Source organism: Heterodontus francisci, chromosome 19 (assembly GCF_036365525.1).
Source record: "Heterodontus francisci isolate sHetFra1 chromosome 19, sHetFra1.hap1, whole genome shotgun sequence".
NCBI classification, from domain to species: domain Eukaryota; kingdom Metazoa; phylum Chordata; class Chondrichthyes; order Heterodontiformes; family Heterodontidae; genus Heterodontus; species Heterodontus francisci.
In genome coordinates this window covers 62740118-62765255 of record NC_090389.1, presented here as the reverse complement: position 1 = coordinate 62765255, position 25138 = coordinate 62740118, and the positions used below count along the sequence as shown (strand labels likewise).

The 25138-nt window shown below is 42.4% G+C and overlaps 1 protein-coding gene across 12 annotated transcripts in view; it reads right to left on the bottom strand.

Annotated features, from left to right (window-relative positions):
• The window catches only part of ptpdc1a (protein tyrosine phosphatase domain containing 1a), a 179691-nt gene that overhangs the window by 5017 nt on the left and 149536 nt on the right, over positions 1-25138 (bottom strand). For all 12 annotated transcript variants that reach the window (XM_068051770.1, XM_068051771.1, XM_068051776.1 and 9 more), the window contains 3 exons: positions 22889-24189; positions 7915-8100; positions 7426-7536 (listed from right to left, as the gene is read on the bottom strand). In XM_068051770.1, the coding sequence (XP_067907871.1) occupies positions 7426-7536; positions 7915-8100; positions 22889-24189 (1598 nt within the window). The remainder of the gene's footprint in view (positions 1-7425; positions 7537-7914; positions 8101-22888; positions 24190-25138) is intronic.

Sequence of the window (25138 nt, the reverse complement as noted above, 5' to 3'; positions counted from 1 at the left end):
TCTCATGATTTTGTACACCTCAATCAGGTCCCCCCTCAACCTCCGTCTTTCTAATGAAAATAATCCTAATCTACTCAACCTCTCTTCATAGCTAGCGCCCTCCATGCCAGGCAACATCCTGGTGAACCTCCTCTGCACCCTCTCCAAAGCATCTACATCCTTTTGGTAATGTGGCGACCAGAACTGCACGCAGTATTCCAAACGTGGCCGAACCAAAGTCTTATACAACTGTAACATGACCTGCCAACCCTTGTACTCAATACCCCGTCCGATGAAGGAAAGCATGCCGTATGCCTTCTTGACCACTCTATTGACCTGCGTTGCCACCTTCAGGGAACAATGGACCTGAACACCCAAATCTCTCTGTACATCAATTTTCCCCAGGACTTTTCCATTTATAGTAAGAGATCCTGTAGGGAAGATGATCATAACATGATGAATTTCACATTCAGTTTGAAGGTGACAAACTTGGATCTGAAACTAGTGTCTTAAACTTAAATAAAGTGTTACAATCAGTGAGAAAGGTGCTTGGGGTCTTTTACTGTCTTCACCTGGTTTTATTGTAACAGGGTTTAATTTTTAAATACACTGTGTTTAGAGCTCCCCCTTGGTGAATCCCTGTTCACCACTTTCTAATTATAAGGCAAATAAATGAGCATAAACAGGCTTTCTTAGGTGAAAAGAAAAGTGAAATTTATTAAACCTTAAACTTAAACTCTAATTCTGCAAATGCCTACGGATATACGCCGCACCCCATGCTAACATGCATACGCGATATGCATATGCAAATAGAGATAGAAAAGAGAAGAAAAATAAAGTAAAAAAAGTTTGAGGCAATCTCTGAAGCGGGGTTTTTTTTTTTACTGTGCTTCAAGCTCGCTGTAGTCCTTTATTGTAGGTAGTCTTGCTTTTCGTTGGGGCCCAGTATTCTTCTTAAACCTTGTTCACTGTAGGACACTTTTCTCTCTTGAGGTTCATGTGTCTTCAGTTCCATGAGAAAGAGATGGGAGCAGACAGGAGAGGGGTCTTTTCAGTCCAGGAGCAAAGAGCTTTCTGAGTTCAAATTCTCTGTGGCAAGTTCAAATTCTGCAAGCGCCAGTTAGTCATGTGATTAAACTGGTCTGACCACTTCTTCTGTGAATTGGGGAAGCAAAGACTGGGTCCTTTGTTCCACCAAAAAAGGTCTTTCCGGCGAGGGGCCTTGCAATTCCTTGTGATAGGCCCTCTTTTCTTCCCAGCCACAATTTTAAGTTTTAATGTTCATGTGGCAAAATAATGTGTGCCTCATTCTTGGCAGGTGGGGTCCTGCATGACACCTCCACACCCAGGGGAATGAAATGACATTTGAAAGAAAACGGCACATTTCATTATAAGGTTTGAAAGAAATATAAGATACAGAAAGAAAAAACATGCATTTCTCTCATTCATTTCCAATCATTCATCAATCTTAAAGACTATTAAAATAGTCTTTTCTGGCTGCCAGTGCTGCTTTAATTTCCCATTTTGGCATCCCAGTAACCCTGGGGAAGCTTTTCCTCAGCTTGCCCACTGCCATGGCTGCCCAGGGTTTTGTTCCTACTAAGGCATTTTTTTTTTTGGGAGAGTTAGTAGTGGGCGGGTCTATCCTGAACTCTCTTTCAGTGTTTTGCTGAGTCATGCAAAGACGTTTGCCTTCAGGGAATGGGTGGTTCCCTTTTTCTCTGACTGTGGGTGAGGATTCTTTGTTAATTCCCCTCTGTTCTCAGGGACATTCCTACCCGCAGCTATCTGTGCAGACTTGACTGCACTCTCCTGGGGCACTTCGACTAGGTTAGGTATCAACCCCATGGTTAACGAGCCCCTCCCCAGAGGTCTCTGTCTCTGCAGGTTCCTGTAAATGCTGTTAGCAACTCTGGTGGGGTGCTTCTAGAGTCTGCATTTCCACAGGAGGATGTGGGGTCTAACTTTTAAATTTTCGGGTTTGGTTGACCGGACAGTGGGGGTTTTCATCTGGGATTCCCCCCAGACTTCCTTTAACCTGCCCTCTTGGTCACTTTTTCCCCTTCTCTTTATAAACTTTTGCCAGCAGTGTGCCTGCCTGTCACCTTTTGTTCTCAGTGGGGGCCCCTTACAGTTCACCATCCCTCTGCTGGAGGGTCCTCCCAACACTGCTACAGGACTTAGGGGTGCAGGTTTCACTGTAGGTTGGGGTTACCCTCAACCTGGTACATGTGGCAACTCCTGCAGTACTCCACCACATCTTTGTGGAGTTTTCGCCAGTCAAACTGCTGTCTTATGCCGGCTTTGGTCTTTTGTATACCAGCATGTACAGCCACTGTACTCTCGTGGGCCCTTAATATTTCTCCCCGGTACCTCTGTGGCACACTAACTGGTGAACTACTGTCCACTCCTTGCCCTCAGGTCTATGAGGAGAACTCCATTTCCTCATCAGTACCCCTTTCTTTAAACAGTAGCAATCAGGGACTCCCTCTGCTTCACTTTCAGACTGGGCAGCCTGTCGAACTCTCGCAATGCTGGGTCGGCTCGCTGAGCCTCACCAAGGGAAAATCCATTTAATTCATTCTTCAGGTCTCCTAACTTTCCAAAGAAAGTCTCAGCCAGGCAGACCTCATGGTCATCTGCCTGCAGTGCCAATGCAGTCTCCTCTGTGGAAGCTGGTTTGATCATGGCCTGATCCACTATACATTCAGGTACTCTGTAGGGGAACGTATCCTGCCACTGCCCTGTCTCTCTGACCTCCTGCGGTCTTTCTTTCACTACTTGGCGGAGGGGGGGGGGGGGGGGGCTTCCACCTTCACCCCTGCCGGATCATTACCTAGGAGCAGGTCAACCCCGTCCACAGGCAAACTAGGGACAGTCCCTATGGCCACCAGTCCCGAAACTAGGTCGCACTCCAGGTGCACCCGGTGTACAGGTACAGACATACACCGCCCTCAAATACCATTCACCACCATTTTGGTGTTCAATGCACTCTCTGGGGGAAAAGATCAGGCTTTTTTTCCAGTAAAAGGGATCTAGTGACCTCTGTGTCACAGAATCACTATGGGCTTGCTGGCCCCACGAAGGGTATGGGGTTACTTTCCCTTCAAAAACAAAACCCTGATAACCTTCAGGAATCCTATTAACTTTTCCTGCACTGACCATGGAATAGAAACATACAGGTCTCCGGGTCTCGCTCTTGCTCACAAGCACCTTCCGTTTTGGCTGGAGGAGGGCCCCCGTGTCTCCTGCTTTCCTTTCTCTTCCAGGACTGCCTGGGCTTCTATCACCTCCCATCCTTTGTCCTTTTCTGATTTGAGGGGGTGATTAGGAAAGGTTCTCCCCCGGGAAAGCGACATAAATTAAAGCAAACTCATCAGCCAGAACGACCACTTGCCGGACTCCCTGAACCTGCTGCTCCTCTACATTGGTCTTTATTGAGTGGGAGAGAGTTTTTAAATTCCTCTAACAGGATTACCTCTCAGAGTCTCATAGCTGAGCTGCACTTTAAGAGCCCTCAGCCACTGGCCAAAAGCCAGCTGCTTACCTCTTTCAAACTCCAGATAAGTTTGGTTAGCTTGCTTTTTGAGGGTTCTAACATTTGGCGGTCAGCTTCAGGTACTAATTCATATGTCCCGAGGATAGCATTTTTGGTCAGTTCATAATTTGATGAACTCTCATCTGGCAACAAGGAATAAACCTCATGAGCTTTTCCAATTAGTTTGCTTTGCATTAAAAGAGACTAGGTCTCAGCTGGCCATTTTAGCTGCCTTGCCGGTTTCTCAAATGACGCAAAAAACACTTCCACATCTTCCTCATTGAATTTTGGAATTAATTGAGCAACTTTTAGCAATTATAAGCCCTGAATAATGCTTCTCCATATTGGCCATGCTTTCACTGTGGTTACTTTGTCGCCCCCTAGTTAACTCAAACTGCCTCAACTCTCTTTCTTCGCATTCTATCTGGAATATTCTTTCGCTCTCTCTCGTTCCTTCTCCTGTCTTTGTTTCTTCACGTTCCTTCTGGAAGGTCCTTTCTTTCTCTTCCCATTCCTTCTGGAAGGCTCACTCTTTCTCCCTCTCCTGCCTCTCTTTCTCTTTTTCCTCTAATTCAAGTTTGCTTTGTTCCAATTGTAACTTTGCTAGTAGTACCCTCTCTGGGTCGGCTTCTAACCCTGCTTCTGTTTCTTCAGATTCAAGGGAAAAATGGTTGGCCACTAGCCTTAGGAGTTCAGACTTCCTAGCCTTGCCACGTACAGTGATCCCACACTGCTCAGCCATTTTCCTCAACTGCTCCATAGACAGTGCTTTTAACTTATCCCAAGTTACTTCACCCTAGCTTGGACAGCTACTCGCTTCAGTTGCAAACATGTTAGTATTCAATCACACAACCAGAAAAAAACCTGTATTAATCTTGCTTTTCTTTTGTTTGGAAACAATTTGGCTTCCCACTTCCAATTTCTCTTGTTTGTCTGTGGGTAAAATCCTGGACAAGCCCCCAAATTTCTGTAACGACCAGGTGAGAAAAGTATCTAGGGGTTTTTTACTGTCTTCAACTGGCCTTATTGTAACAGGGTTTAATTTTTTTAAAACACACTATGTTTTGAGCTCCCCCTTGGTGAATCCTGGTTCACTGCTTTCCAATTATAAGGCAAAGAAATGAGCACTGACAGACCTTCTTAGGTTTAAAGAAGAAAATGAAATTTATTAAAACTTAAACTCTAATTCGGTTAACGCCTAAGGATATACGTTGCGCCCACGCTAGCATGCATACACAATACACGCATGCAAATAGGGACAGAAGAGAGAAGAAAAATAGAGGTTTGAGGCAATATCAGAAGAGTTTCTTGTTTACTGTGCTTCGAACTCACTGTAGTCCTTTTATAAATAGTCTTGTTTTTCATTGGGGCCCAGTATTCTTCTTAAGCCTTGTTCACCGTAGGAGACTTTTCTCTCTTGGGGTTCATGTGTCTTCAATGGGTCTTCAGTTCCGTGAGAAAGAGATGGGTGCAGACAGGAGTGAGGTGTTCTCAGCCCAGGAGAAAAGAGTTTCAAACACTGTGGCAAGATCAAATTCAAACAGCCAGTCATGTAACTAAACTGGTCTGACCACTTCTTCTGTGTATTGGAGAAGGACTGGGTCCTTTGTTCCAACACTGTCTGCTAACATGCAAAAAAGATCTTTCTGGCGAGGGGCCTGGCAATGCCTTGTCATAGGCCCTCTTTTCTTCCCTGTACCAATTTTAAGTTTTAATGTTCATGTGGCGAAATAATGTGTGCCTCATTCTTGGAAGGTGGGGGCCTGCATGACAGTAGGAAGAATAGAAAAGCAAAATTTTATTTAAATTGAGAGTGTACTGCAGCATTCTGTAGACAGAGGGATCTGGGTGTCCTCATAAATGAATCACAAAAAGTTAGCATGCAGGTACAGCAGGTAATTAGGAAAGCAAATGAAATGTTGGCCTTTATTACAAGGGGGATGGAGTCTAGAAGTTGCGAAGTCTTGCTACAATTGTACAGGACGTTGGTGAGACCACACCTAGAGTACTGCATATATCTTTGGTCTCCTTATTTAATGAGGGATATACTTGCATTGGAGGCATTTCAGAGAAAGTTCACTAGGTTGATTTGTGGGATGAAGGAGTTGCCTTATGAGGAAAGGTTGAGCAGCTTGGGCCTATACTTATTGGAGTTTAGAAAAATGAGAGGTGGTCTTATTGAAAGAGTCACACAAAAATAGAAGATGACACAGAGATATGCAGAAGTGGAGATAGAGGGAGTAGCAGCAACAGGAATGACAGATAAGAGAAATGCTCGCAATGAGCAGTGCCACAGAAGATCCACTAGTATGAATAAGTGGTATGGATTGTTCGATTTTTGACATATCATGTTTTATATTATAAAATTTTTAGAAATAAGCATTTCTAGATGCTAATGGAATTTGACCATTAAAAGGAAGCATCAGCATTTAATTAATTCATGCTTGAATGCCAAGCTGTCATTTAGAGCACTGGGGATATTAATGCCAGATCATGCAAAATGCAGGTCTGGTTGTCGGGAATCATAATGAGCCAAATGATGCCCATTTTCCATAGGGCATAAAGCAAGGAGATACCAGAACTCTAGTCACCTCCTCTATTTGAATCTTTTGATTGATTCTTGGGATAGGTGTGCAAGGCAAGGGGTGATGGGGGTGCAGGGAATGATTACCAGGGAAATGGATGCAACATATTACCCTATAAGAGTGATTAGCTTTTACTGATGACCACATGACTGCCTCAACACATACAACAGAATCTTGACCATGGTTTGTTCTGGACCGATACCATGAAATCCATCTACTTTTAACCTCCTGTTGAGGGACCTACAAATGTTTCAGGGTGGAGAGTCTATTCCTCCAGGTATTCTTAGTCCTGCTCTGGGCATTTCCTGTGATATTTTGCATGCCTGAAACATGGTGGATTTTTGATGATACTCGTGTTAATACTGCACTGTGTATATGCAGAGGAAGAAGGATCGAATCATTACCATTTATTTATAATACGCAGATGACCCAAGTGTAATCGTTGCCTGAAAAGCATGCTGATTCTCTTCCAGAGACTGACCATTTAGTAACATGGTGAGTTGTAGAAGCATCCAAGCATCCATAGCGATTCTGTTGATGTTCTTTAAAAATGATTTCCAGTACCACCACCACCTTATTCCCTGATTCAATTCCTTCGAAAGAAATCTTCACGTCAACTGGAAGGCATGAAAATCTTAGACGTGTCTACTTCCAGTACAATAATTGCCCTTTTCAGGGCATCAATTACAAATTGTCTAGTTTTGTAGTTGGTATAATTCAAGTGAGTTGTCTCTGACCTGTTTTTTTCATTGTGTCATTAATCTACATCATTTGTTGGTGGACAAACTTCACCCAATGTGGTGAAAAAGCTACTGTCCTCATATTGGCCACTTGCTTTAAATGGGTGACATAACACATCATTCATACATCAAGTATCACTGAAGAAGTCACTAAAAGATGCAAGAAACTCAATGACCACATTCATAGACTTTCTTTGCAAAGTTTTCAAAGAAACAGATTACAGTCACTGTAATGTTAAACCATATATCCTACTTATTCTTAATTGTATATCTTTGGGCCAATACTTATTCCTCAGCCAACACTGGCAAAAAAAAATTAACTGGTCTTATCTCTGCTTTTTGTGGGACCTTACTGCGCATAAATTGGCTGCCACATTTGACAACATAACGATTAGATTTCAAAAGTAATTTATTGAACGTGAAACACTTCGGTACATTGAGGAATAGAAAAAGTTTTAAATCTATTTCTAATTCAATTAGAAAGGCCATTCAGGATTGAAGATTGGAGCAAAAACAACACTTCTCTAAATCTAATCATTCAAAATATTTTTCTCCATTTTTTTTTTCAAGATACAGTACTTGCCTTAGTAAAAGCTCTAATTGCCCGAGTAAGTATAGCATCTTCCACACCAAATGGTAGGTCTCGCAATTGTGCCATACAATCAAGAATGCAAAGCACTGTCTGATATTGACCCTGTTTAAATTAATAAAAAAGACTAAGTAAGTAAAGACTATTATGCTTACAAGCATATTATATCATGCATGATTGTATTTGAATTATTGTACATTTCATGCAGATGAATCACATTTTAAAACGGCATTACACAATTAAAGCCAATTAATTCTTAAATATGGATTGAATGACACTGACCATGATCACACCCTATAGGTTTCAATAATGGTATCAAATAAAATCACATACTCCCCTCCCCCAGAGAATGTGATTCATCTTTTCCTAGTGAGAACTGTTAAAAATCATACAATATATAGGTTTAACAGAAAAGCTAGTGAAAAAACTTAGTTTGCTATGGTAATGCTTAGAATAGATGGATATGAAAATGCTGATGATTACCTTTTCCAATGAGTAAAAAGCTTTATTGGGGTCCATATATTTATGTGCCAAGGCTTCCACATCTTGCCTACTTAGAACGGGTTCTTTCAACTGCTCAAGCCAGGACCACATAAGACTGCATAACACATAAGGATTCTTCTCTGTACGAATCCTTTCCCAAGTTCCTTCTCTGACATTTAGTTCACGCTACATCAAAATGAAAATATTGGATACAATTAAATTTATCAAAAATCTTGTCCAGATGGTGTGAACAGTCAGCTCTTCAAAAACACACACCTATTGAAATGCATATACAGATGAGGACATAACAATTCTAAAAAAAAAATCAAAGCAAATAAAAGCACAGCCCTGGCATCTCTTTAGGAATTGATCTTTTCATTTATCTTATGAACTTTGGAATACTACAACTTCACTAGCAACTCTGAATTTTCCACATATAATGAGTAGCTAAAATGAATTTTGTGTGAAGTATCAACATGTTGAAAGATAGACAGATTCAACCTTTTGGTCTTATTCTTCAGTTATAGAATCTATTCTCAATTAAATGGGCGCGTGCACATGATTTCATTTCTTAATGTCGATACATGGTTATATCTCTTGCTGAAAAAAGAATGCATAGAGGAATCATTTCAACCTGAAATACTTCCTCATCCAAATGATGTCACTGTCTTTGTCCCAAACAGCATACAATTATTTGGTCTCTTCTCTTACTAGAATTAGTACAAAAAATTGATTAGGCCACAGTTGGAACACTGAAGTTATGGACATATCCTTGAGAAAAGATATGGAAATGATCACTGTTCTGATACTAAGAATGAGTAGTTATCGTTAAGAATTAATTGTTTTTGGTCTGGAACGTAAAAGATTAAGGGGCGATCTGATTATGGTTTTCAAAGCTATGACAAAGTTTGAGAGGATAAATGGTAAAGATGGTTCCCAGTTCTTGGTAAATGGGGGTTGATTCAGAATTAAGTGAGAAATTGAAAGAATTTTTTCATACAAATGATTATTAGAACATGGAATGCTTTATATATATGGCTATTGAGTCAGAGACTACAGCATTATTTAATAACAGACTAGCTAACTATTTAAAATATAATTAAAAAAGCAAATAGGGAAATGGCAAGGATCTAGGATCAGAGCAGGAAGCTTCAGTCGAAGAGCTAGCATTGGTACAGACATGATGAGCCAAATGGTCTCCTTCTGCATGATAATTTCAAGGATAATTTTCCCCTTCACTGTTTGGTCAGTAAACTGGTGATGAGGATGAGTCAAAATGAAATTCAGATGGATTCTATAACAGACAGGCAATCTGGTCTACTAGTGTACCTTCCACACGATAAAGGTGAAAACTACCCACTAGGAGTCCATAAGCAGTTGCTTGATTGAGCTCAGCTATTGAGCATCAGCAGTGACTCTGGAGCACTTCTCATTCAGCTTCCAGGAACAGTCCTGACGTTGCACTATGAAATTCCCTATGAAGCTAACTGCTAACCATAATACTGATGAAAACAGGTTTGTCACCTACCATGAATGGAGATTTTGAAGCACATTGTTTACATTGGTAGTGTTGCCTCTCCCACCCATTGCACTTCTCCTTTAATGACTTTTTTTTGTGCTTTTTAAATCATTTGTTTGCACTTTGTGATTACAACATAAAGGCAATCATAAATAATGGCAAAACTGGGATAAAATGCTACCATTAATTATGCATGAAATAAACAAGGCTGTAGCCCACAAAATCCCATCAGCAATATTTGTCCATGAAAACTTAACACATGCAGGTCATGCCTTTATTATAATAGGACAAGGAATGTCATAAAAACGCATTAAGTGCTCATAAACCAATGTAAAAAAATCTATATTGCAATAATTATAAATTTTTAATTTTAATATTTTATGTTCTGCACCAGAATAAAGCCATAAAATAGTATTATGCCTTTTAATCATAATAAATGTCTTTACTAGTAAAGATTGAAACATCTGGGTATAGTTTCCATATTTGTCACCTTTTTGTATCACTTGAAAAGAACAAAACATGGCTTTATGGTATTTAACTTTAAACATAATTTACCAGACATCCAAAACTGAATGCAATAACAAAAAATTTTAAATAAGCTTTAATCCAGTTAAAGAGCTAAAAGATTCAAACGGACCATGGAACTGTTCCACAATGCATTCAGTTCAAAAGAATTCAGCTTAAAATGGAAAGGGTTTTGGCTTGTCAAAACATTTGTTAAACTGTGTAAACACGACCTGTACAATCACCACGAGAGTGCATGGATAATTTTTAGTAACAGGATGTTGGTTTTCAAATGACTTCTTGCCATGTCTTTTTGGAGATCAAAGCCATGGTGAAATTTTGAGGTTGAACGCAAGTTCAGAAATAAATTCATAAAGTCATCGATGCTAATTTAAATTCAAAAGGCAATTTGAGTGACTAAACTATCTTTTAAAACTTTATATAATAAAATGTAAATGCCTTATTTCCCATTAATCAGTTCTAGCCCATCATTCAACATCATTAAGGTGACTGACATACATCAGTTGATCATCATTACTGACCATAATACCTGGCAAACAAATGATGGACTGGAAATTAAATCAAAGCTGCCGCAGCAAATCCAAAATATAGAAGTCATAGAACGTAATAAATTATAGGACTGATTACAGGCAATGGCTTCACTAGAGTTCTGATGGTGAGTATAAACCACCCAAGTTTAATTCTCGCAGCTTATGACACCATACACATTGTAACAGAATACAAAAAAAAAAGAGGGAGACAGGAAGCACAGGATTTCAATGTAGCTCAGATTGATCTGATTAAATTTTAATCTCACCACCAACTGTAAAGATTCAACGTGAAATGAATGACTGTCTTAATCAGATAATAGATATGGCCTTACAGCACTAAATTCACAATCATAGCACAAAAGAAGCCAAGGACATCTAATAAGGGAAATGGAAACGTTCACACAGGTACATTAGGATGCTCTTGAAGTTGGGGAAAAGCACAGGGAGCTTTATTCTGAATCTGGGCATATCATTCAATCATAAAATGATATAGCACAGGAGGATGCAATTCAGCTCATTGTAGTTGTGTTGCCACTTTGAAAGATCTATAAAATCAGTCCCAGTCACACTCCTTCACCCTTTCCTCCAAAGTCCTGCATATTTTTCCAGCAAGTATTTATCCAATTCCGTTTTGAAAGTTATTGGCCAGAATTTTTCAGCTCCCGACAACTCCAGGGCAGATGCGGCCGAGTAAGCCGAATCTGCTCCGCGCCGCCCGCCCACCGGCATCACACGTGGGGCAGCCAATTAGCGGCCCTTGGCATGTTCGGTACCCGACTGAATCAGCCGCGCATGCCCTATCAGTAGATTTGGGGGCGGGGCCAATGTAAGCCTTTTAAGAAGGCATACAGCATTACAATGGAGCAGCTGCTCAGGGGAGTACATCCGAGGAAGAGCTGTGAGTGTAACTGCAGAGGAGACCAACTGACTGTAAAGTCAAGAAGTGAAGGAAAACCGACAGTGCCCAGGGGCAGGAGAGGAGAAAAGATTTGCAGAAGAAATCCAGATTGATGGAGGAGAGAAGGTTCACCACAGCCCCAGATTCTCAGAGGAATCGCTGCAGGTCCTACTCCAGGCGGTGGAGGAGAGGCGTGATATCTTATTTAACGCTGACGGCTAAAGAAGGCCCACAGACATGACCAAGAGGGCCTGGCTGGAGGTCGGCGAGGTCGTCAGCAGCTGCTGTGTGGTACGGAGGACTTGGCTCCAGTGCCACAAGCGGCTCAATGACATGCTTCGCTCTGCCCGGATAAGGGGTACTTCTCATTAATCTCATTGTGAATGTGTCAGGGAAGGGTCAGTCTGTCCTAATGATGCAAGGTGGAAACCAGCATTGAGTAGTCCTTACCTGCTGCATTGCATTGGAACGCAAGATGGGCAGGTCTGGGAAGAATGCATATGTGTTCAAATTGGGCACTGCATTGCAGCAGCAGTGAAATGCAACAACAAACCCAATGGGCGAGAATCTGAGATACCAAATCATATGTCTAAACTAGTGATGCTTTTTAAATAGGAGAAGACGGCTCACAGTGCCAGAGAGGGGTCCTGGACCGGTGGTGACCATGGCAATCAGGCATACCTGATCAGTGTGGAGGAGGATGCCTTGAAGCTGGCAGGGGAAGACAGAGGACGCGCCATAGCAGATGGCGAGATTGGCAGCCCTGGCCGTCAGTGAGTGACCCATAATGTGGTGGGGGGGGGGGGGGGGGGGCAGTTGAAGTGTTGATGGTCTCATGCATTGAAGTGAGCTAATAAAAGTTGATTCACACAAATGTGACCAAAATGCAGTAAGGGACAGGTGCCGAAATCTGTGATGCTGATCAAACTTAACAATCTGATTTTCCCTGCAGGTGAAACACATCAGCGGCCAGGAGGGGTCTTGGGGGCTCAACAGTCCACCTCTGAGGATGAGGAGATTGCCTCAGAGGGTGCACCGCCACATCATCACACCTCACCAAGTGCCAGCACAGAAACCTCCACCACGGTTGGGGTTACTGTCTCCACAGAAACGATGTCACTTACGGGTGTTAGCACAGCACAGTCGCCAGACCGGCCATCAAAGGCAGAACTGGCTGATGCCTCTCACACTCAGAGGAGTGTGGGAGGCCAGGCCAGTGCAGAGCCAGAAGCTGATGACGTACCTCTGAAAACATCCATTCGGCAGGAATGTTGCAGGTTCAACATGCGGTGCAGGGACATCTGGCGGAGTTGCCAGAGACGCTGCAAACCATAGCATATACACTGGAAACGTCCATCAAGGGCATGTCAGCTGCAAACTTCAGGCATTTGTCCATCTGGCATCCTCCGTTGACAGATTGGCAGTTGCAGTGGGAGGGCCAGTATTGGAAGCCATCCATGATCTCAGGGGGAGTGTAGCCTCCCTGGACCAGGCCATCAGGGTGCAAACTCAGATGCACATGCGGCAGGTCAAGGCTGCTCATCCCTCTGAGGTCAGCTTTGAGGACCAGTCGAGCCTCAGGAGGGCACAGGGGCAGCAGCTGATAGCACATGGGTACTCCTCTCAGGGCACTCCAGATGCATCATGCAGCCCCTTGCTCCCTCCGCTAGTGACATGTCAACCACAAACTCTCAGGGCGTTAGAGGGTGCTTCTGCTTTCTCTCATGAGCACCCTGATCTGCCGTGGCCTGCACGGCTGTGAGCAGGCAGAGGACGTCCGCCAATGTCATCTAGAGCAGGGCGGCAGCCCGATCAGTCACCTATCTCTGGTGAGTTTGGTAGCGAGGGATTGTCCACATGCAAGAGCACATGCAAACATTTTAAGAAATCACTGCAACATCACTTCTGGTTCACTGGGTTACCTTCCAATTATTTATTTGAATTGGACATTAAATCACCAAATAAATTTGTGCTTTGAACATTTAACTTTGCATATGTCGTCCAAGAGATTGCATCAGACATCGTTGTGCTGTTCAAGCGGTTATATGTGAGATGTCACACACTTGGGTTGGGTTCATCGTGACATGATGTTGTTTTTCATCAGATCATCTCTTCTCTTGGATGTGTGTGTCCTTCCCCTCTCAAAATACCACAATGGCTCATTGCATGCCACGATCCTCTCAAGAGAAATGCCTGCCTATCAAGGCATCCCGGGTCTCTCTCACTCTTAATTCCAGAGGACATTCTGCTTCCTTTCCCCTGCCATCATGTGGGTGGTGCCAATCGTCCTCATCAGAAACTCCATTTTAATCTGACGACGCCTCACGGTTACCTTGAACCTCCTCAATGGCGTCTCCCCTTTCCATCGCAACGTTGTGCAAGGCGCAGCAAAAGACAATAATCCTGGAGACCTGTGCTGGAGTGATCCACCTGAGCAGTCCAGACACCTAAATATCATCTTCAGCAGGCTAATCATTTGTTTGATTGTCACTCTGGTGGCTGCATGGCTTTCGTTGAAGCGTTCCTCAGCATGACCCCTTGGGATTCTCATGGGTGTCATCAGCCATGTCTTCAAAGGATAACCCCTGTCGCCAAGTACCCAACCTTCCAGTCTATCTGGGGGACTGAAAAGAGCAGGCACCTGAGAGTTTCTGAGAATGTATGCATCGTGGCAACTCCCTGGGTACTGTGCACGAACCTACATGATTCTCTTCCGATGAACGCATATAAGCTGAACATTCAATGAATGGAAGCCTTTTCGGTTAACAAATGCCCCTGAATGACCTGCTGGTGATCTAATCGCCACATGCATATAGTCTATCACGCCTTGAACCGGTGGGAACCCAGCTATTGTGCTGAATCCTCTTGATCTTTCAGCCTGGCTGGTGTTGTCAGTTTTGAAACAAATGGAATTGTTAGCACGTCTGAACAATGCCTCAGTCACAACCTTTATGCAGTGGTGTGCAGCTGCTTGGGAGGCTCCGCATAGGTCTACCGTCGAAGCCTGGGAAGAGCCACAAGCATAAAAGTTAAGGGCGATGGTCACCTTTAGAGCAACCGGCATTGGATGGCCACCGAGGCAGTTTGAGGCTATATCCACTGCCACCATCTCACAAAGAAATGTCACAGTCTCACGTGACAGATGCAGCCTTCTTCTGCACTGGCATTCCAACTGGTACAGGTAGCTCTGGTGCAGCCGATATACCCTGCCCATTGGGTAGGCACGTCTCCTGACGTGTTCACTCTTGCCCGACTCTGCCACCTGCTCTCCCTCCCACATAACGGGGAGCCACTTGACCAGCTGCTTGCGCATGCCCATGCCCAGCTGTCCTTCTGTCCCTGATTGGGGCATGGTCCTCCCCCTCTGAAGAGCTGCCTCCAGAATGCACAATTCCCTTCGTTGGACTGGTTACCAGGTTCAATGATTAAATCTTTTAAGCTCCAGCTGTCAGGACAGGCACACACAACCCCCTTTCTTTCACTCACTGACTCAGGACAGATAGGTCCCTAGCTGCAGTGAGTCAGTCTCAGTTGGAGCCCTCTGCACAAGCTACAAATGTCAACATTTATATGACACAAAACCTTTCAGTTAAGCAACACCAAAAACCTTACCTCCAACACTCTCACTGATTGCCTGCTTTCTGCCCTTTTAAAGCTGCCGGGTCCCCGACACGATCAGTGACCCACTTTATGGCCGTAAAATCCGAAGACCCAAGAAAATTTGCAGTCAGTTGGCTTCTCAACTACTTTAATTACCTTCAAATTACTTGCGGTCGGGCAGCGAGCGGTGACTCGATCGAGCCAGACTTCCTGGGTTGTGAAATGGCGTCTGTGCGTGATGACGCCGGGGATCCGATGTCATTGGACGCCATTTCGCCACCCAGATGCCTCCGAACTGACCCGATTACAGTAGGTAAAATTCCGGCCATTGTATCTGCTTCCACCACTCTTTCAAGCAATACAAACCAGATTATAAATTGCTGCATAATTTTTTGTTCCTCTGGTTCTTTTGCCAATTAACTTAAATCTCTTTCCTCTGGTTACCAACCCTTCTGCCACTGGAAACTGTTTCTCTTTATTTATTCTATCAAAATCCTTTGACTTTGAACACCTCTATCAAATCTCCCCTTAACATTCTCTGCTCGAAGGAGAACCACCCTAGTTTTTCTGATGAAAGGTCAGCGACCTGAAACGTTAACTGTTTCTCCACAGAAGCTGCCTGACCTGCTGAGTATTTCCAGCATTTTCTGTATTTATTCCAGTTTTTCACATAACTGAAGTTTCTCATCCTAGTGCCATTCTAATGAATCTCCTCTGTACCCTCTCCATGGCCCCAACATCCTTCCTAAAGTGTGGTTCCCAGAACTGGAAACAATACTCCATCTGGGGCCTAACCAGTGTTTTATAAAGGTTTAGTATAACTTGCTCACTGTCGTACTCACTGCCTCTATAAAATCAAGGATCTCATATGCCTTTTTAGCAGCCTTCTAAACTTGTCCTGCCACCTTCAAAGACTTGTGTATATACACCCCCTTTAAAATTGTATCATTTAATTTTTACTGTCTCTCTCATCCTACCAAAATGAATCACTTCACACTTCTTTGCATTGAAATTTAATGTGCCCATTTCACCAGTCTATGTCCTACTGAAGTCCGTTACTATCGTCACTATTTACTACATTTCCAACTTTGAAATTGTATCCTGTATACCCAACTTCAGGTCATTAATATCTAGAACAGCAATGCTCCCAACCCCTGGGGAACACCATTGCACACTTCCCTGCAGCCTATAAAACAACTGTTCATCACTACCCTATGCTTTCTGTCTCTTAGCCAATTTTGTATGCATGCAGCTACTGCCCCTTCAATTTTGCTAACAAGTTTATTCTGCAGTACTTTATCAAACATCTTTGGAACACCATATATACATCAATACTCAATCAAGTTCATCAAATACAATTTGCTTTTAATAAATGCATGCTAGCTTCCATATTTTTTCTAGTGCTAATTAATTTTATTCTGGATTAGCGTCTCAAAGTTTTCCCACTGACTGGTCTGTAGTTGCTGGGTTTATCCCTCTCCCTTTTTTGAAAAGGGGTGTAAAATTTGAAGACCTCCAGTCCTCTGGCACTACTCCCATATCCAAGGAGGATTGAAAGATTGTGGCCAGAGCTTCCACAATTTCCACCCTTACTTCTCCTGGCAACCGAGAATGCATCCCACCTGGACCAGGTGACTCTTCTACTTTGAGTGCTTCCAACCTTTTAAGTACTTTTGCATTATCTATATTTATTCAACACAATTTTTCTACTGCCGCCTCCTTTACTGTGACATTGGCAGCTTGCTCTTCAGTGAAGACATAAACAAAGTACTTATTTAGTGCTCCAGCCATGTCCTCTGCTTCCAAAACAAATCTCCTTTTTGGTTCCTAATCGGCCCCACCCTTTCTTTGACTATCCTTTTACTTTTTGTTTAAGATGACTTTTGTGTTCCCTTTTATATGTTACCTGCTAATCTATTCTCAGATACTCTTTACTGCTCTTATTTCCTTTATCAGTTCTCCCCTGTACTTTCCGTATTCAGCATGGTTCTCGACTGAATTATGAACCCAACATTTATCATAAGCCTCCCTTTTCTCGGTTTCATTTTAATTAAGTACCCATTCCTCCCCCTTTTTGAGCCAAGTCTCTGTTATTGCCACCATATCATAATCCCATATGGCTACTTTTGCTTGCAGTTAACCAATCTTAATGACCATTTACGCCAATGCACTCTAAACCTTCCTTAGTTTGCCTTGCATTTCCCCTGTCTGATCCCTGCTCTTTCTGAACTACTCTTCATTCTAATGCTGTTTGTCTCTCCCAATCCTCTGCAATGCTTCTTCCTAGTGCCCCTCCCCCTGTTAAATTAGTTTAAACCCTGCTCCACAACACTAGTTAACTGCCCTGGAAGAAGATTGGTCCCAGCCCTGTTGTGGAGCAACCCATCCATCTTGTACAGGTCCCTCCTGCCCCAGAACTGATCCCAATGGCCCAGGAATCTGAAGCCCTCCGTCTTGCACCATATTCTCAGCCACATGATAACTTGTCTTAACTTAATGCTCCTATGCTCGCTAGCATGCGGCATTGGGAGTATTCCAGAGGTCACCACCTTTAAAGTCCCGCTTTTTTAACTTCCTCCCTAGCTCCTGAAACATGGAGTAGACATAGACAAAATGTTTCCACTTGTGAGGAGTCCAAAACTAGGGGCTGTAAATACAAGACAGTCACTACCAAATTCAATAGGGGATTCAGGAGGAACTTATTCACTCCGAGAGAGGTTGGAATGTGAAACTTACTACCACAAGGAGTAGTCTAAGTGAATAACATACTTATATTTAAGGGGAAGCCAGATAAATACGAGGGAGAAAAGGGATAAAAAGGTTACGCTGGGGAGGCTTGTGTAGAGCATAAACACCGCATAGACCAGTTGGGCTGAATTCCCTGTTTCTGTGCTGTAAAGTCTAAGTAATTCTAGGATCTCAGTCCTTTTCATTGGTTCCAACATGGACCAACACTTTTGGCTGTTCCCCTTCCTCCCGGAAAATGTTCTGCATTTGTGCAGTGATGTCCTTTACCCCGACATCTGGAAAGCAACACATCATATGAGAGTCACATTGGCAGTTACAGAAATGCCAGTCTATCCCTGAACGACCAAATCCCCGATTCCACTGTATTTCTACACTTTTTGTGTTCCCCTGCAGTCATTTGTCCCAGAGTCTCGTGGATTTTCTCTGGACTGCACTCCAGAGGGGTCATCACCTTCACCAGTACACTGCCAGAGGATTCCTGTACTGCCTGCCTCATCCCACCCTCCAGATGGCCACCCACTTACTATCCTCCTGAACTCTCTGTAGCTCCACAATGAGCAACTCTTGGAACTTGTGCTCCAGGAAATTCTCAGCCTCCTATATGTCCTGCAGTGACTTCAGAAACCTTGAGCTTCTGTTTGAATTGGAGGGATTTTCCTGCACACACAATCATCCAAGACATGAAGTATCCTTAAGTTCCCACATGGCACAAGAATTTCAGGGATTGATTGCAGCTTTCCCATCATTTTGCTTAAAAAGTATGTACGCACACATACATAGAGTCATAGAGTCGTACAGCATAGAAACAGGTCCTTCGGCCCACCGTGCCCATGCCGACCATAATGCCTATCTATACTAATCCCACCTGCCTGCATTAATTCCATATCCCTCTAGGCCTTGCTCATTCAAGTACCTGTCCAGATGCCTCTTAAATGTCACTAATGTTCCTGCCTCCACCACCTCCTCAGGCAGCTCATTCCAGATACCCACTATTCTTTGTGTGAAAAATGTACCCCTTTGATCCCCTTTAAACCTCCTCCCTCTCACCTTAAATCTATGCCCTCTAGTTTTAGTCACCCCTACCATGGGAAACAGACTCTGGCTATCTACGCTATCTATGCCTTTCATAATTTTATATACCTCTATCATGTTCCTTCTCAGTCTCCTTCACTCCAGTAGTTCAGTATCCCCTTACTCCTATTTACTATTTATGTGTACCAGATTTTTATTTAAATCAATTCAGATCCCTTTAATGTTGATATCCTCCACCTGGTTAATTTTAACCTATTGGATCTAATTAATTACTCTAATTATTTATATATTTACTGTTGCCCCTTGGTTTAAACTACTTAGCATCAACTTACCCCTCTGCATGATTTTTCACTCAACCAAATTCCTGTCGTCACTATTTAGCAGATTCACCTAATTCTCAGCAAGCTCTGCTTTTGTAGATATTCCTCCAATACAGGAGTTCTCAACCGGGCATCCGCAAGAAGGTTTCAAGGGGTCCACTGCCTGCGTTTCTCCCATCATCAATCTAGCCCTTGGATCATTTCAGCTCTTAAGCGACTGATTGGTATGGCACTAGCTGTGATGCCTGCCAGTCATGTGACCTATCTGACCCCTCACCTCTCTCTCGTGAACCAGCAATTCATTTACAAAGTTCAACATTAAAATTAAACTGCTGACAATTTCTTTTGATCCATTTTACATTTTCTACATCCAATAAAATATTTCATGGCTGTGATGTTTGAATTACCACCATTCTCCCCCAATGTTGTTCCCATCCTCTATGCTTCTAGATGGCACAAGCCGACTATTGTTTGAAATAGCGGCGTGCATGTGGATAGAAGTTGATAGAGCGGGGTCTCTGGGTATTAAAACAGTGAAGCAACATACCCAGAACTTGTAGCCAAATGAAACATTCAGATGGGGTTATTTAAGCACCAGTTAGAGGCAGCAGGAAGCCTCCGAAAGAGGAAAACAGATGGTGGGAAGAGCCTGTAGAAAATCAATTCCTCTCGAGGAAATCCTGGCAAAAGCAGGGCCCAAAAATGGCAAGAAAAGCAAGGCGACGGGAAGCTATGGGCAGGGGAAAATGGGTGGTGTTAATTTGGCGTGCACAACATGCAAGCGACTGAAGTTTCTATAAATAGACAAATATGTAGGGGGAAGTGGCAGGATTAGCTCACAGTATCAGACTTTACATAAATGATCGATGTTTTTCTCAAACATAGCAAGAGGGGAAACTAAAGCGAGAGACAGGGGGATCTCCAACTTATGGTGTTCCAACTGGTGAGAAGTGACAGGTAGTTTCAAAATCCCTGATAGGGTGGTGGAACAAATTCAATATAAGCTCTCAAAAGGGAATTGAATGAAAAGTATTTGAAGAAAAAATTGCAGGGATGTGGGGAAAGAGCTGGAGAGTGGAACTAACTGGATTGCTCTTCAAAAGAACCAACGCAGACTCGATAGGCTGAATGGATTCCTTCTGTGCTATTCTATTCTATAATTCTATGGCATTGGAGGCAGTGAGGCTGCCAGGCATTGAAGGCAGTAGGGGCTCCAGATGTGAAAGCTCCGATGAGTACTGCACTGCTTCTTCTGCAGCACTGGAAGCTTTGGTTCCATTTAGCACAACCTACTTATGCAAAGCTGGATTTTCAACAATGACATTTATTTTACTTTTACTTAGAGATACAGCACTGAAACAGGCTCTTTGGCCCACCGAGTCTGTGCCAACCAACAACCACCCATTCATACTAATCCTACAGTAATCCCATATTCCCTACCACCTACACTAGGGGCAATTTACCATGGCCAATTTACCTATCACCTGCAAGTCCTTGGCGGTGGGAGGAAACCGGAGCACCCGGCAAAAACCCACGCGGTCACAGGGAGAACTTGCAAATTCCGCACAGGCAGTACCCAGAATTGAACCCGGGTCCCTGGAGCTATGAGGCTGCGGTGCTAACCACTGCGCCACTGTGCCGACATCAATGAAAACAAAGTATTGAGCTAGGATGAACATTGACCATGATATGTGTGTGTGCTCAAAGATATCTCCATGTCTTGACAGAATTGTTGCTCAGCACCAGCAAGTTTCACAGAGTAAAACAATTTTTAAAAAAGTTTAACTGTATATCTAATTTTTCTACAGAAAAAATACTTACTGTGCTACAGGAGGTCCTTGGAATTTTTTAAAACGTGGGCGGGGAGCTACAGAAGCAAAAAGGTTGAGAACACCTGCTCTAATATATAATATTCCGGTTGCTTGCCATTTCAACACTTCCCCCCTGCTCACATCTCTGTCCTGGGATTGCTGCAGTGTTCCAGCGAACATCAACGCAAGCTCGAGGAACAGCATCTCATTTACCGATTAGGCACACTACAGCCTGCCAGACTGAACATTGAGTTCAATAATTTCAGAGCATGACGGGCCCACCCCCCCCCCCGCCCACCATTTTACTTTTATTTTTAGTTATTTTTTTCATTTTCCTTTTTTAAAAAATTTTTGTGTGTTTATTTTATTTCATCTTAGTTTGTTCAGCTTGCTTACCCACTGTTTTTTTTTCATGTTTGTACTTGCGGCTGTTCAATTTTCAGTCCGTTAGCACCCTCTGTACTAATGCTTTGTCTTTCAACACACTATTAACATATTGTTTGCCTTTGCTCCACAACCTTCTGGTCCGCTATTCTGTGACCTTGTCCTATCTACACCTTCTCCTTTGTTATCTCTTGCCCCATCCCACTTTACTTGCTCATAACCTTTTATATTTCTAATATTTGCCAGTTCTGAAGAAGGGTCACTGACCTGAAACGTTAACTCTTGCTTCTCTCTCCACAGATGCTGCCAGACCTGCTGAGTATTTCCAGCATTTCTTGTTTATATTTCAGATTTCCAGCTTCTGCAGTATTTTGCTTTTATTTTATTGCTCTAATATATAATCTTCCAAAACATTAGTTACAACCGATCAACCAACTTTCAGTCACAACAATTAAGACCACTTACTGATTAAAAAGCTGCAAGCCACTCAGTCAAAGTTAGAAAACTAGGTTATATTTCAGTTTGCTGAAAAAACACTTTCTGTACTACTCACTCACTACTTACCAGTGAATTCCCATGTACTCTCACAAAATTCCCACTGTCAGTCTATTTAGCATGCCACTCAGTTTAGTGGATTCACCCAACTCTCACCAAACTGTATTTAAAGTTTAATGCTAACTGTATTACTCAAATTGAAAAAATAAATTCCATTCTCTAGGATGGAAATTCCTCCATTTGATGGCTGCGAAGAACCATCTGGTGAATTTCTAGCAAAAAGGCAACAGTACTTTTATATTTAAAACTTCCATACTATCAAAGGGAGAAAAAGGGACACAAAAAAGCCCAAATATATTAAAGTCAATTGAATTCTTCTTGCTTGGGCAAGAGTTCTATAAATATTTTCAGATACAATAACAAACAAGGTGAATCTAGTAGAATGTGACATATTTAGGAAGATTGCAGCCATTTTTGGAAGGGAACTCAAGTTACTTGGTCCTAGTTAATTGGTTATGATTTTTGTTTAGGACATCACACACAAATGATCCAATGATGTTAATGTGTAAAAACAGCCTTCACAACACGCCTGAGCTAATAATTATTTTTCCTTCTACAGTGTGTAGCAATGTTTTTCCTGAAATTAAATAGAGTGAAATTGGAAACCATAAATAACAATCTTGACGGAACAATGGGTTACATACCTCCCAGAAACTATTTCAAATGTCCCTTAAATTGTCAATAAAAATAAACAAAAATGCATGTTAAATATTTACACCATCAGAATGCTGCAGAGGCAGGTAGAGGTGTGGGTTTTAAAGAGGGCCAATCATGGTTAAAGTGATTGATGTCAAGCCCAGGATGCACACAGCTGGGTTTTTTTTTGGCTGCTAAAAAACAAGGACTAGAGTAATAGAGAAAAGTAGGTGAGAGGCAGTATTGAATTGAAAGGTTGGTTGATATTGGAAACCTGGAAAAGAGTACTGGTCGGAAAGAGATGGGACAGGTGAGAAATGAGAATTATTCACAGAAATTACATCAAATATAGTTCATATCAATGTTAAATATAATCTTTAAGTTATACACCATAAATATATTGTAAAATAACTGACCTGCCACATTTCAACTTTATCCATGAGATCTTCATCAAAATCCATGCAAAATGCCATGGCTTTACCTGCTGCAAATCTCCTTTCTTCAATGCTCAATTCTGATTGTATTGTGATACATGGAATATCTTCAGCTGACCAGTTAGCTTTTCTCTCTTCATCCCCAAGCAGAAACACTTTATTCCGATTTACTGAAGCTATATCTGTAGATTTTTTGCAGAGTGGCAAAGGGAAAATATTTTCCTTAGCAGCCCTGGCATTCTGTTTACTGGTATGAGTACATTCTTCCTCATTAATGTTACCCGTATCATGAGAAGTGGTGATAAATGTAGTAGGTTCTTCAGAGATCAAATATTTTAGTGCAGCAGCTGTAGTTGATGATCTTAAGGAAAATGTTCTATGGATCTCTTTTGATAGTTTTCTCCTTATAAAAAGGGGAGATTCCACTTTTTGGTCATTTGCATTACAAGATTTGTGACATTCCCAGAGACTAGATTTAAAGGTCATTGATGGACTTTGCTTAACAAGACAAAGCTCTGGTACTTTCAGAACAGATGGGCTGATCTGGTTGGTGTCCATTGGCATTGGACTGGGCTGTCTGAGGTTGAGCTGAGACAAACTTTGCTGATGGAATTTGCCAGAGAAAGTAACCTGTGTAGACGCTGTAAAAGGTGTCTCACTTTGCTCTGCAAAGAGTTCAGCTCTCTGAAGATCTGACTCACTGTAGCTGAGGCGCTTTTTCAGGTGGGACAAGGGCTGAAGGAAGTCTGCATTACGCCGTTTCCAAAGAGGGTCGAATTCTTGCTCACTAACCAATACTGATTCATTAGGAATAAATTCAGTTGCAGTGTGCTCAAAATGATCACCCATATCAAAGCCTTGGCTATCAAATTCTTTATCCAGTTGAACTACACCCAACTGCGATACTGTCTTTTCGATTTCTGCTGTAAGATCTGGGATCTCTATATTTCCTTCTTCGATCAATTGCTTGTTTTCTGCAAAGTCTAGTAACAATTTGCAAGTCAGATGAATTATTTTTGGGACATGTCTGAGTTGCCGCGCTTCATATCCGTGCAGCAGGTGGCGCTGGCGAATGAGATACTGAGAAATTGTAACAGCGTGCGCTCTTGGGTCACAGCAGGAAAATACATTTCGTAATGGAATCAGGAACTGGGAAAATTCCCGGACACACAATAACTGCCCACGGGTCTGAATTGCATTTGGCCTCTTTGCACGAACGAACAGTATTGCTTGGTCTGCACTCATCCTTGTTGCAAAGACTAGGTAACAAGCTATTAAGACCCCTAAGGAGATACAAGGTGTTTCAAAGTTAAAGAAAATTATTCAGGATAAAATGCCTTTGAAGACTTCAATATGAAGTATAGAAAGAAAAGCAAGATTTTACTTGTTTTATTACATCAAACTAGAGTAATGCCAGGTAAAGTTCCTGTTGTGTGGGATAAAGCCTCTCTAAAGGAAATAAATTACCTAAAAAGTTGGAATGCTAAAAAATAACAATTACACTCTCACAATGGATGCTCCTCCCAACAGGGTGGAGAGAGAAAATATAGAGGGGAGGTTTTGCATAACTTATTATGCCCAACTCAAAAATGACATTGCCAGAGGCCTAGAATTGATCAATCTGCTTGCTTCCTTCAAAACCACAGAGCAATACATGGTCTGATGATGTCCAATGGGAAAAGTGCAGTAAAAGTTAGGTAACATACTCTGAAAAAGGAAAAACAATTTCTTACATTACTGAATTTTCTGTAAGGAACACCAATACCAAATTTTGCTCTTCAAATTTAGATCTACTGCATATTGGACACCATAAGTCACCACATTATATAAAAGGAGAAAAAGTGAGTGTTATACTGTGCAGTATAGAATAGTAGAATGGTAAAATTCACTGGTGGCGGAAGGAGGCCCTTAAGTGGCAATTAGTTATTTAATTAAGTGCCTCAATTGGCCTGGGGCAGGCGGGCCGTTTGCCACCTCCCCCGCTGCTGGTAAAATGGCAGCAGGGGTGGGTAGGCAATGAAAACAGCACTCCCCGCCTTTCTCTCTCTCTGCCATGAATTTGTACTACACATTACGAATGCTTCGTGCATTTGGATAAAGCGCCTTTAATTTTAACTTTACACTTTTTACTGTTTTGATCTCATTCACTGCTGCACTATTACCACATAGCTCTGTGCCTTTCTGTCACACTCTACTTATCTTTACCCAAATCACTGCACTGCTCCATGGCCT